Raw genomic sequence first — 14,287 nt, forward strand, 5'->3', positions numbered from 1 at the left:
GAAATTAATTTTGTACAAGTCTTCACTTTTGAATTATCACCACTATTTCGTTATTAGTTTCGGTTTTCTAAATTTTAGAGGGACTTTCCTTTCACATTTCTCCGCAAGAATCAATCGTCCTCGGGCTTCACCAACCCATTTTGTGGTAGGCTCTAGCTCTATTGAAATTTGCATAAAATTCTTCTCGCCGAAAGGCTTATTTTAATAATTGAAATATCTTCAAATGGTGAATGCGAAGGGGCGTAGCGATGGAGCGAAAAGACTCTCGTCAAAATTAGCACTGAATAAGAAAGAAAAAAAAATAACCAAAAAACTATTTTATGTTAGGGCTACTGAGTTTTTCTAAGTTTTTTTTTTTGGGGGGGGCAGGGCCGTCCCTCCACTTAAAAAAGTTCATCCTCCCCTCCTTGGAACCTTGTCGCTGACCCTGCCTCCCACAGATTTAACATTCACTCTGATCTCTGCAATGAACCAGGCATAAACCTACGAGATTCTAATCAAACAGTTATTTCCGTGGAATTAACATTTAGCGTTAGCAAAAAACCTGACATGATTTTGTCTGTAGATGGCGATGGACTAGATTCCAATGTTTCGATCGTGAACATGGTTTGAAACCAATCCAGGAGCTCGAGCTAGAGGGCCAGGGTAAATACTAGGGTACGTACCGTACCTCCCTGCCACAGAAATACGCTTTACCATACATAAACCTCCACCTGGATACGCGCCGCTACTCTTCACTTATACGGTTTCCAATCACAGGCTACCGTCAAGTTTTGGGGTGCAAATCTCTGGCGCTCGACGCCGAGAGAGAAATACTTTGCTAGAAACCTTCAAAGTTTACCAGTGATGGGGCCCAGATATCTATTCCCCGCTCTTCTGCTGTTGCTGGTTACTTTGTCAGTGGACGCAAGAAGAAACCGGCGTCCCAATGTGATCATTTTGTTTGCAGACGATTTGGGGTATGGAGATTTGCAGGTGTACGGGCACCCGACCTCGTCTACGCCCAACCTGAACCGACTGGCCCGCGACGGGAAGGTGTTCACTCAGTTCTATGCAGCGGCCGCTATATGTAGCCCATCGAGGTAAGCTGAGCAAATAACACAAATTTGTTTCAACCTAGCCATGCGTACCTGTTTTTGTTTATTTTTCATTCATTCTATTTACATTGAACGGCTTCCCTCGGAAGATCGAAGAGGCAGTGAAATAAATGTCTAGTATACTGTATATGGGGAATTCTTTAATTGAAATGACATATTGTATTTTGTCAATTTGTATATTAATAATATTGATCAATGCCAAATGCGCAGTCAAGAATCTACCTCTGAACCCCCCCCCCCCCCTCTTGCCTCCCTGACTCCCTGACTTGTTTATTAATATGTGAGTACCTAAGTGACAAGATGAAAGACCTGGAAGTCTGGAACCTTGGCTTCTACCTCATTATTCTTCCCATATTTGCTCTAAAGGTAAAGGTAAATGGGGATGTTGGATGTCTATTTTTTTTTAATGAAAACATTCTCGAAAATTGGATGGTTATCATGGTTTTATCAGTCATGGCCACAATCTGCTGCCAGACCAAACAGTAACATCCTCTATTAATTAATTGTATGGCAACATAATTAAATAAAATGATTATACTTTAGAGCAATTATTTGGAAACCTAGCGCTATAAAGTGAAATTGATAAAAATGTTGCATTATGTGTAGAGCCTTGCCCTTGTCAGGGTGTTTTGCAAAACAAACGTGAGTCGGTCAGCTGAGTGTAGCATTAGACTTGATTGTAGCTCTGTGGGAAAAGTTAAATCTTGGGAAGATGTACCTTTTCCCATAGAGCTACAACCAACATAATAGAATGGATAGCATTTTTATATGTACACAGTATGTACTCCGATTTACAAACCCCCCAAAATCTCTAACTCTTTGTGGCAAAGAAGATTTTTTGCGGCCACATGAGGCCAGCCAGCCAGCTTGATCAGGCTTCGGACAATGAATGATGAGGGGGTAGGAAGTGGTCAGAGGAAGAAGAAAGCCGGACCAGACCAAACAAAAGAAGCAGACACTATTGTGCTAAGGGGCTGATGCCTTAAATCCTTTTCACACTCTGTCTCTGAGTATACTCAGGTCACAAGGAGGGCAGAATAACTTGTGTGAAAGAAAGGGAAGGTAAGATATATTCGCTTGTTTTGCTACTTAGACCCCGCCGTGGCCCGAGGACTGCTGTTGAAATTTTGATTGCGTTCATCCGTGGAGTGTCGCAGAGTGTCAGGGACCTACATACCACTGTATGTGTATGTAACCCTGATCGAAAGATAGACCTTCACACTGAAAATGATATGGAAGGAGTGAAGAGGGGGGGGGGGGGGGGATAAGGTAGCTCTGGAACGCGATGTAAACAATCTGTAAAAAACCTTTGGACCATTGACAAAGAGCTTGTTGGAAAGTTGTTGAAAATTAAAATCTACAAACCCAGCAAATAAAGAATTACCTTGACCATAGAGCATTGAACTTGTCTATTTCTACTTCTGTTGCTGGTGACTCTTTATCAAAGTCTGTTCAGCATCTTTGCCATGGAAGTCTAAAAGAGCATCTGTGATTAAAGGTAATACAAAGTTTTGGTATGGGGTCATGAATTCGGTTCGAATGAACATATTGGAAGCATATGCGATCCTACTCTATTCAGTGATCGTTGTCGCAGTTGAAATCGAGTCTAAAGTTATGAAATTGTAAATAATAACTCTTTATGTTGATAGCTCCCTCTCAAGGTCAAGATATTTAATTAAGCTATACAACAATTTCTTCACTAAAATCTACCGATTAGCTATTCACGTTTGGAAATGTTATATCACAACTACATATTCTGAGATTGTCATGGTCGCAGCTACCATTCTACGGCCATCGGCGCTATTTGAACTTTTATCAAAAATTTACCGGGAGCACCGGTAAATCTTTATATTCAATTTTCTCGAAAGCAGAAGTGTTTTAGGGACTAAATTTTCTAGTGCTTATAAAACATCCACAGGGGCATCCAAATATATCAAAATTGTAAAGAATCACTATCCATCCATTTTTCAAAATTTCCCAAAACTTTGTATTGCCTTTAAGGAATACAAAATTGTACACTTGGTGTCCATCATGACCTGCATTTGAAACATTATTTTGAAACATATATGCAATTAGCTTATTGGGTGATGGAAAACCACAACTATTTTTCATGTACCTCCTTTCCTCTCTATATTTCCAGTCACAGTCAATTTGTTTGTTCTCTCTTTTTGGAGAAAGTTTCCAAAGAACTGGAGTTGATACACACAGTGCTGACGTCATAAAAAAGTATGAAGATTGTGCTTTTTCAGGACATTGATCTGTAGGTATACTTGCAAGAGTGCAGAAGAAGGATGGAGAGATTAGAAATAAATTTAGTTGAAAGGAGGAGTTAGAGAAAGAGCTTTAAGGTTGAATGCAAAACTAAATACACTTAGTATTCAAATTTGCATTTCTTTTCTTTTTTAAAATCTTTATATATCAATTTGAAATCCAACTACCACATAAGTCTGTGAATATTGATGTGCATCCCCTCTTTCTTTTCTCTTCTTTTTTTTTCTGTCTTTTCCCCCTTTTACCAATATTTTGTTCCTCCATATTTGTATCATTATGTATCCTTTGAGGGTAGTCATACTATCAAGCTTTGCTTATTTTGTCAACCCTCTTGTTTGATGTTCTCGATTAGTTACACCCAGCCTTACTTTATTCTACATATATTCTTTTGTCATGTTTAAATTTGCAATATTTGTTTGTTATATATTTGTAAAAATGCAAAAGAAAAAGAAAATCAAACAGAAATAAATAATCAAATCAAAAAATCAATCAAATCAAATTATTAGTTTTTGCTAGGAAATGAAATAAACTAAAGGATACAGGTTCATAAATTGGTTCATGGGAAAGGGAGATTTCCTCACAGGCAGTTTTTCTTTGTGTACATTTCCCCCTAGAACTCATGCCCATTTTTCTTTGTCAAAACCTGTACATTCATTGACAGAAATAAGATAGGAAGTGCAACAACATACATTTAGAGCATGAGAAAATGCTGTAATCACTTTTTGTTTTCCAATTTCCGTCATATGAGTTGTTCGAAATGTTTTTCTGTCTGCCATCCTGATAGCAAGGAACACAATGAAGTGGTTACCAAGGTGTTGGAATTTTAAGCCATTTGAACCAAATTTGTTTTTGCCCACCCTTCACTCATACTCTCACCACCTTGTATGTGGGGAAGGAATTAACTTTTGTGCAACATTTGTCCCAAATCTCGCCTTCTACAACGTTATTCAAGCTAGTCACCACCAAAGTTCCATGTTTTTTCGTGGCAAATGCACCGCAGAAATGGCCGTATCCCAGAGCGATGCTGGCCCCATGAATAGCTGAGTGACTGTGGTGGAAATCTCTATTTATCCTTCGGGTTTGCACAGGAACCTTACACTGAACAGCGCCGGAGAACATTCATTGTGCTCCATGAAATCCTATATGACTTCTCTTTGGCTCAACCAACTTACAATTTAATAGCTCCCAAAGGGTTACTACCCTCCTTCTGCCAACCCCCCATTTAGACTAGCCAATTTCATCTTAGAACTAACTATGAAAACCCTCAAACAAAGTTCTCCAATAGACCGGTTTACTATAAAACCTTTTCAAATTTTAGGCATACTTTTTGGACATAGGTTATTCTTGACTACCTGAAACCTTGTCCAAAGCTTGTCCAACATAGCAACACTTAATATATGCAGACACGATTCTAAGTATTGTACATGTAGGTCATTCATTTTTAAGAAGTTAATGGCATTATATGTCCCTAGGAGAGAAACATTAGAATATTGTTAGTAAACCGGTCTATTCAAGTCTTAGCATTGATATTTCTCCTGTTGGTATATGATCACACTTGATGTAGGTATCATTGAAGAGACTGTGTATTCTCCTTTACAATGATGCCCTTTTCATTATGATTATGTTATCATGGAATATGCACCTGAATAGAGGGCCAAGGCAAAAGTGAAATGTTGCAAAATGCATTGTTATTGTCAACTGTAGATGCTTTATTTGTTTGAGGATGTGTTTTGAAAGAATAACAAAGCATTTTTCAGCATTTCACTTTTTACTTGGCCCCTCATATTTAGGTGTACTGCACAGTCCATGATTACATAATGATTACAAATGGGGCATTGATAATTTAAAGGGAAATAAGCAGACTTTTCAATGATACCAACATCAAATATGATTATATACCGTAGTAAAAAGAGAGACATTAACAATAAAACTTGAATTGCAGAATGTATACATTTCTTAAAGTGTGAACAGTCTACAAGACTTTTTATCGTTTCCCCCCTTCCAATGGCAAGGACTATTGTGTTAGTTTCGCACCTCCTAATGCAAACATAGAACTCAATCAAAGGCGGAGAAGGTGGTTATTGATAAAAAAGGAAGCAATTTGTGAACTATTTGCACAGACTTTTGTATTGTATCAGGCATGGTTTCTCTCCGTATTACCAGAACTTGAGGATATTTGTAGAGTTAAAGATGGCAAATTCAAGACATTTGTGAACTACATTGTATTTGCAAAGATTTTAGTATACCCCAAGCAGAGGCCTTCCTCTTCCTCCAAAGGGTACCTGAGTAGACTTTAAGGATGTTTTCAAAGAGTCAAAGATGGCAAATTCAAGAAATTTCTGAACTATTTGCAAAGATTTTTAGTATACTAGCAGAAGTTTTCTCGGTAATTCCTCCCTTACACTGCTGTTTTGCTTGCAGTGTACTGTATGTCCCTATGGTGTTACAAGTGTTGGTGTACTGTATGAAACACAGCAGCAGTATGTGTGTGTTTCTTTGATTTCAGAAAATGAGAATTTGCTAAGTCATCTCACGTCTTCATCGTCAATTTTGTTCTTCCTGTAGCCTTGTAGGCCCTACAATTATTATGGTTGCCAGGTACCCATTTGTATATGGGTGGAGGCCTTTTGAGGCTGGAGGGTGGCAAATGTTGAATAATAATGTCTTGCCAAAGGATGTTAGTGGTTGGCTGGGATACAAACCCTCAACCCTCAGTTTAAGAGTCAAGTGAACGAACCACTATACCACACCACCTCCATTTTCCTTGATGGGGGACAAAATCACTTATGGTGAAAGGAGGCTAGGTACACATGGAGTTCCAGCACCCAGTGACACCTCACCCCACCTATTTTCTTTTCTCTGTGGAGAGGGTGTGTGGGTGTGAGGGGTGAATTGATCAAGTTCACATTGTGAGGGAATGCTTGGGTATTGTTAATAGTATGCGACCTTTGACATCGTGTCACCTCGAGGGTCAAGAGCGGATCTAGCCCCAATTGGGTAAATAAACGCGCTAGATGACAAGTTCATGCTGTCAAGTTACGGGCTAGCTAGGACACATCAGTAGCCTACTTTCCAATATGTTGAAAAGAGAAATGGTACATGACATTGACATTGCATGCATTACAGTACATGTAGACATGAAATGGAAAACAACCCTCATCTCTTTTTTTTTCGAAATTGTGAAGAAAAGTATTATGCATCAAAGTATATGTAGAAGTAGATGTGCAGTGGAACCCTTTTCCCCTAGTTTAGATTGCGAAATTCATGAAAAGGGAAGGCATACTTCAAGCAATTAGAGCATTAAATTTCCAAGGGATTTTGACCCCAAAGTAAAATCTAGTTGAATAATTGACGACAAGATGATGAGGTAAAATTCTTCCAAAGGGCTTTCTCCCTCACTCTCTCTCCCTCTCACTCTCTCTCTCTCCCTCACTCTCTCTCCCTCTCACTCTCTCTCTCTCCCTCTCTCTCTTTCTTTCTCTCTGTCTCTCTGTCTCTCAAGCAAACTAATAACAGAAAAAATACATGTAACTAATTGAATCAATGTGGAAAATTAAAGAAATTGAAGAACGCTTTAAAGAACTTAGCCTTTCATGGTGCACCCATCGAAATGCAAGAATTAACACAACGTCAAAATTGGACGTTCGTATATATATATGAAGTTATTAGTTTGCTGTAGCTGCAATATACTACGTTGTACATCCATGTCATAAAGACAGAGCTAGAGGCTAGGTAACTAGATCATCTCTTGAGAGCCAGAAGGGCCTTAACTCCTCTAATTTACACAATCTTAACACCCTTCTGGCTCTCAACAGATCATATCATATGATATTTTCAAGTCAATGCCACTCTCGTAAATAACGAAGATGGACAGTGAAGCTGTTCAATATGTCTGCCTCGTCATCATCAACGCCTACATGTAAATCAGATGACTCAATAACCTTCAAAATGCTGGCATGTTGTCACAGGGGAAATAATGATGTTTTCATGTCTTCCAAAGTGATGTTGTTTTAGTTGGAATACATTGTTTGGCACTTGGACTGTAAACTTAATTTAGAACAAAATTTATTGCTGAAGTGACAGAATCACATAGGCACTAAAAAGACTTCTACCCAGGTCATTTCCAGTGGCGTATCCAGAATTGGATGAAGCAAGTGTGTGCCCCCAGCCGCCACCCCCTTTAATATCCAAAGCTTTAGAAAGAGCAGTAATTTGTAAAACATGTATTGTACATGTATGTGGGTGCTTGATGGCTTACATTTTCAACCCTTCTTTGATAAGAATCGATCATTATAATTATGATTCTTCTCCATAATTTCATTTTGTATGTATTTTGTTATTTCTTTTGTCCAAGTAAAATGATAGTTACAGTGCCCCAGGCATTTTTATACTGTCTTTCGATGGATTCTTTAGTAGGTCCATGGTCTTACATAGAAGTGGGCAGAGTGTGTTATGATAAGATCTTTTGTTACATTGTTTATCGGTTTATCCCCACTTTACCTGTGAAAATTTTCCTTTTGTTTGCTCCAAATCCGATTCAATCAGGGCTTTTTATTATCTCCAAATGCTGTTATGTTAACTTGTAAGGAAATGAAGGAAGGAAAGGATTACCTTCCAATCGCTTCCCTTGCAAACACTTAATGCAAAAATTATGCCCTATTCATCTCATTTTTCTTTCCAGTGGCTTTATACTTTGATGGACAACACCCTGATAAACTTATAAATGTTTTTAATCAGTTGATTGACTAATGTTTATTTTACCTGAGTGCTACAATCAACGTAGGCCTACATCTACATGGTTCTCATCGAGTTGAAAGTACATGTAGACCTTGGCTTTAAAGTGACTTGGTAACATTGTTGAAGGTTGATGAAAAAAATTGCTTAATTTTTGTATAAAAATGTTACTTACTATATTCCTTCTACTGTACTAACCCTCTGACAGGCAAAAAATCCTGAACAAATTCTCAAACCACGAAGATATCTATGGTTTTCTTTAAAGGCGTCGATGTGAGGCACCCTCTAAAAGTGTTAAACAGTAAATTCTCCCAACCGTTTTTGAATTTTCCCAACCGTTTTTCCATGAAAGAAAGACAAAAAACAGGCTATAAAAAATCTGTCAACACTTAACTGTCTGGAATGGAATGTAGAGCCATTTTATTGCTTTGTGAGATTTCCATTCACCTAAAATGTAACTAAATTGTTCTATAGATCTAGATCTAGACCTAGTTGGGAGAATTAAGGAATCGATAAGATCAGTTTTTCCCAATTTGTACCATGAATAATGGTCCGTTTTCACTCAAATTTTCAGATTATCTTTAATTGTACATCTAGCATTGAAGTCACTACCTTAGCACCACTATCTCTCATCTGAACAATGTTACCAAGTCCCTTTAAGTCCTATTCCAAATCGAGGGACTAACCCTCCGTTTAGACTCCCAGAAATTCTGGATTTCATGGTATAGCCATAGTTAAACTTCTATTTGATATTACTTTTTGCCTAGTCTGAAATTCATATAAAAAAATGTCATATACCACAAAGCATCATTATAGCAAAATGCATGTTTGAGCATCGTTTTAATTGAAAACTCGATAAAGAATCAGGTTCCGGCTGTAGTCTGAACTTTGTATCATACAAAAATCTTATTACTGGGTAGGGCTTAACGTGAGCTTGCTCTGATGTATAGCTACATGTACATGTAGCTGTCACATCAATTGACCTTTTCAAAATTTGAATTCTTTATGTGATATTTCTTTATATGTTGTTATCTCCCTGTCTTTATGCTTCTTTTGTTATATGGTAATTCTTTCTACGTTATACAAGTTTCATATAAATTTCCTAAAACCACGACTGTAGTCTGAACAGGCTATTAACAAGTTGAAAATAGACCCCTCCAGGGTTCTTGTTAATAGCCGGCAACCGGCTATTTTTTCCGGCTGTAACGGCAATCGTAGCCGGCTGTAAGCCTCTCCAAAAAAAAAAAATAATAATACAAAAATCACATCATATTCGGTCAAGTCGCTATCTCAAATTTTTGTTATCACAAGCTTCACGAAGACGCGCTTTCATAGCGCGGGGTTGTGAAAACGGTCGTAAAGAAATGAGATGAAACGTCTCCGAAACGATCGTAAAATAAAACCCTATTAAAATATGGACTTGCGGCGCAGCGCACGCGGGGGCAGAGCTATCTAGTATATGCCCAGTGCGCCAGAGCCAAGCGCAGGCCGGCAAGCTAGCTTACGCAAGAAAAGCGCGCGTTGTGAGCCGAGCTGAGCTAGCTGAGTGAATTTATCTCCGAGATCGCACGCCAGTCGAATTAAAATGGAATCGAAACGGCAGACATCGATGTCTTCCTTCCTTACTACAGGGTTCGTACACTTACACATTTTAAAAATTCCATGACTTTCCATGACTTTCCAGAGCAGGATAATGTAAATTTCCATGACCATTTTCAATGATGAACATGTCTTAATCTAAAGCGTACAACTATACATCATCGCAATACTAGGAAGCAAATTACAAAACTGTAAGGCGCACCCCTATTTCGAAGATTAAAAAAAAAAAAATCTAAAAAAAAATCTGAAAAAAAATCTGGAAAAAAACAACAACATTGTTACTAGACCTAGGTCTAACTTGGTTCACAAGCACTTCAACTGTGCCTTGTATAATGAAAAGTAAAAGTATTTTTCGAACACTGAAATAAGACGTGATCTGATCTGGTTAACAAAAAGCCACCAAAAAAAAGCCAACATTGGTCATTTTGTTAACATCAGATCGGCTCTTATTTTAGTGACAGCGTTCGAAAATACTTTCATTTTATTACGAGGCACAGTTGAAGTGCTTGTGAACTAAGTTAGACCCATTTAACAATGTTCTTTTTAAAAACTAAAGATGACAGAATTTTCCTCCGAGTCCAAACAGAAATGTGGACAGGCTAGTTTTCACGTGGTGATTCGTTATCCCCTGTGTAAGTGAGCTTGCATCATACAGGTGAGTGAGCTGGAGACACGGGAGAGCTTTGGCCGGCAAAGTCCTTGTGACAGGGCATAATTTATCGAGACTGAAGAAAAAAAACTGGAAAAAAAACTCTCTTCCTTTCAAATTTGGAACGTAGTTTAACTTCAAATAGTAGATCCTATTCTTTATTTGCATTATGTAATTCATGTTGAGACACAGAGATTTTTGAAACCACTAAAAAGTAGCATTTGAGGACTCAAATATCCTGTACCTGACTATATAAGGCCCATCCCCGACTTTGGATATTTTGCTGAGGGAAAAAAAGTGTGCCTTCATTGCGGACGTTGGGGAAAGCAGCAACCACGAGGCTAGGCTAGCTAACTACTGGCTGTATGCTCGCGCTCGCACAATGGACGCCAAATGTATATCAAATGCGATTCAGGGTTGCGATATTCGAGTAAAGAGCAACACAATTTTTAAAGGGGTTCTTAAGAAAACACGAGTGGCTCATGATACATAGTTATATACATTTAAATTATTGTTTCATGAATATTCTGTGGTAAAACCCCAGGGTAAAACACCTTCATTCAAACTTTTAATCAAAATCAAAGCACAAGCTCGATCAAAAAGTAATCGTACAGCGTGCATGCAGCATTCTTGTATGTACACACACCGGCACCACGCACCGCACCTGTCACTGCAAGTCATTCACGCGCACAAACATCTTGCATACAGTATGAAAGACACAATAGACACGGTACCAGTAGGTCCTAAAGATATTGCGTGTTACGAAAAAGGTCCTGTGAACCACAGATTTTACCAAATGTTTTTTCCTTTGTTCACAAGACAAATTAAATGCCATTTTAACAAACATCTTGAAAAAAAAAGATTTTCCCTGACTTTCCAGAAGAAATGGATGAATTCCCTGACTTTCCCTGACTTTTTACTTCTGGAAAAAACATTTTAAAATTCCCTGACTTTCCAGAAATTCCCTGACCCGTACGAACCCTGTTACTATTAAGAGTAAGAAGCAACGTACAGGTAAGTTTTTTATTTGAAATGTAAATAATAATGTAGGCTAAATTATAAATAATACCGGTAGTAATAATGAGTGTGAAACTGTGATTGATTTGGCGATGCACGATTCGATAACGTATTCGTAACACCCCCAGACCCCTGTGACAGCTGTCACATACCTGCAAACCATTTACCAATCCAATTTTGTCATATTTTTTTTTATGTGTGTTCCAATTTTTTAAATTTTTTATCGCAAACGATTTTCTTCACTGACAAGGTCCTGTAAATGTCAGTTAACCGTTTTTGCCCAGGACTACCTTGTATCATTATCATGTAATTCAAAATTGTAGATTCATCACAAATATGATTGATTTATCAGAAACAATAATGGAGCATTTTCATTGTATATCATATGAAAAGTAAGTTATTCAGCCAAAATATTCATCAGGGCTTGCCCTTAACTTTTTTTTGAGGTGGCCAGCAGGGCCACTTGGGTAGGAGATCTGGGTGGCCAAATGGATTTTCAGGTGGCCCCAATTTTATGCGTTATTAAATAATGCAAATGTTTAATAAAAAAATGCATAAATTATACGTGTTAAAAGCAGTATGAGCTGCATTTAATAATGAAAGGTGAGTGACTCTTTAGACTCTCAATCCAAATCCTCTCTCTTTGTTTCTATACTTCTGTCTCAACTTCACTTCAATGTTTTTCTCCCTTTCTCCTTGACTATCATGAGGCATCACAAGGACCCCCTCCCCCTTAAGTTAGGATTGTACAGGGCACACAAGGCGCCAAACTTCTGCTTTTCTTTGAGCTCCAAGTTCTGTTGGAAGATATAAAATTGATTGTATATTTACTTTAGGCCCGAGTCGAAACGGGTCCCCGCCCGGGCCCCGACCGTCGAGCTGAAACCCGGTTTTTGGTTTTCGGGTTTCGGGTTTTTCAAAATTAAATTTCACACTGATATTTTGAAATATAGAATTAAAAATATGGAATTCACAAACTTATATTTCAATATAATCAAATAAATATGCTTTAGAAATAAATGGATATTGTTTCAGTTGACGGTAGGTGTTTTTATCGCTCTAAAATTGAGGCTGCAAGAAAGGAATCACGCTTCGTGGTACCGATCGAGTGCGTTCAGAAACGGAAGTGGAAATAGATCTATGACCCACTGAAGACAGAGCAATTAGAAAATGCCACACACAAGACTAAAATATTGATCAGACTATTGCAATTAAATCGTAATACTAAAGGCATTAATTTAATTGTCAAAATATATCCACAACATAATGGTTTATCCTTGATAGTTTGATGAAGGAAAATAAATTAGAGCTCTTGAAATAACATCGAAGTGCCTTTCGTTCGTTCTAAAAAATGCGTGTATAACGGCAAGCAGAAGTTACGAGTCGAGCTTGATATGCACGTTTAAATCCCTACACCGTCATCCGACCTGATCGCAACAATAAGCATTAAACCAATTAAAAAACATCACGTAAGACTTTAAGGGACTCCAATTCAACAAAATTACCGTAAAATAATTATTTGCTTTGACAAATAATACTATAGATATTCATAATATCTTACAGAAATAATGATATTTCATGAGCTATACGTACTCGATATCGAGTTCAGCTAGCCATCATTTTGAAATGAGACGTAGTTGTCATGCATGCAGCGCAGAATGCGGCAGCTCGCAGCTAGAGAGGGGAAAAAAAATCACGTAATAGTCACGTGAATATCACGTGATCTCAGGCCCGCGCTTTTTCCTCTCTCTCTTCTGCATACTGCCCTCTACAGTCTACTGCATGACAACTACGTCTCATTTCAAAATGATGGCTAGCTGAACTCGATATCGAGTACGTAGCTCATGAAATATCATTATTTCTGTAAGATATTATGAATATCTATAGTATTATTTGTCAAAGCAAATAATTATTTTACGGTAATTTTGTTGAATTGGAGTCCCTTAAAGTCTTCCGTGATGTTTTTTAATCGGTTTAATGCTTATTGTTCCGATCAGGTCGGATGACGGTGTAGGGATGTAAACGTGCATATCAAGCTTGACTCGTAACTTAATCTGCTTGCCGTTATACACGCATTTTTAGAACGAACGAAAGGCACTTCGATGTTATTTCAAGAGCTTTAATTTATTTTCCTTCATCAAACTATCAAGGGTAAACCATTATGTTGTGGATATATTTTGACAATTAAATTAATGCCTTTAGTATTACGATTTAATTGCAATAGTCTGATCAACATTTTAGTCTTGTACGTGTTTGGCATTTTCTTGCTCTGTCTTCAGTGGGTCATAGATCTATTTCCACTTCCGTTTCTGAACGCACCCGATCGGTACCACGAAGCGTGATTCCTTTCTTGCAGCCTCAATTTTAGAGCGATAAAAACACATACCGTCAACTGAAACGATATCCATTTATTTTTTAAAGCATCTTAATTTAATTCCATTGATTATTTTATTGTTTTGAAAGCAGTAACTGTCTTTTCCGTCGCATTATTAGAACAGCAACTAATTAGTCTAACTCCCGCCGCTGCATGCACACGATCTTTAGTTTCAGTACACCAATCACAATGCTGGGATTTGGGAATCCCCAACTTACCCGCCCGAAATCTCATGCGCAGTTTGTAACTGCGCAACAAAGAGTTGAGAAGCGTACTAGCTGTGCTGCAATGCGGGTATCGACAGCTGCCCTATACGCGGTAGCATACTATGATAGCGCTACGCCTATGTACCGGCCAGGCCGGGGTGGCGGCGGCGGTGTGTACAGTACCTACGCGACGGCGTGCATCGTTTTTATAAAGTTAGTATGCGAAACGAAACATTTCCTTGTTTGATAGATCGGATTGCGTCGCTTGGAAAAGCTTGGAAAAATAAATGTCGCCTCGGTTTCGGGTAGATCTAAAGGTTAAACAAGTTGTTGATAAATA

General features: G+C 38.1%; 1 protein-coding gene across 1 annotated transcript in view; it reads left to right on the plus strand.

Annotated features, from left to right (window-relative positions):
* The first annotated feature begins 658 nt into the window (after positions 1 to 658).
* The window catches only part of LOC115926687 (arylsulfatase A-like), a 48,208-nt gene continuing 34,579 nt past the window's right edge, over positions 659 to 14,287 (plus strand). The window contains exon 1 of the mRNA XM_030991750.1: positions 659 to 1,082. Coding sequence (XP_030847610.1) covers positions 847 to 1,082 — 236 coding nt within the window. The 5' untranslated portion in view covers positions 659 to 846. The remainder of the gene's footprint in view (positions 1,083 to 14,287) is intronic.

This window comes from Strongylocentrotus purpuratus, unplaced genomic scaffold (assembly GCF_000002235.5).
Source record: "Strongylocentrotus purpuratus isolate Spur 01 unplaced genomic scaffold, Spur_5.0 spur5_scaffold_2, whole genome shotgun sequence".
NCBI lineage: Eukaryota > Metazoa > Echinodermata > Echinoidea > Camarodonta > Strongylocentrotidae > Strongylocentrotus > Strongylocentrotus purpuratus.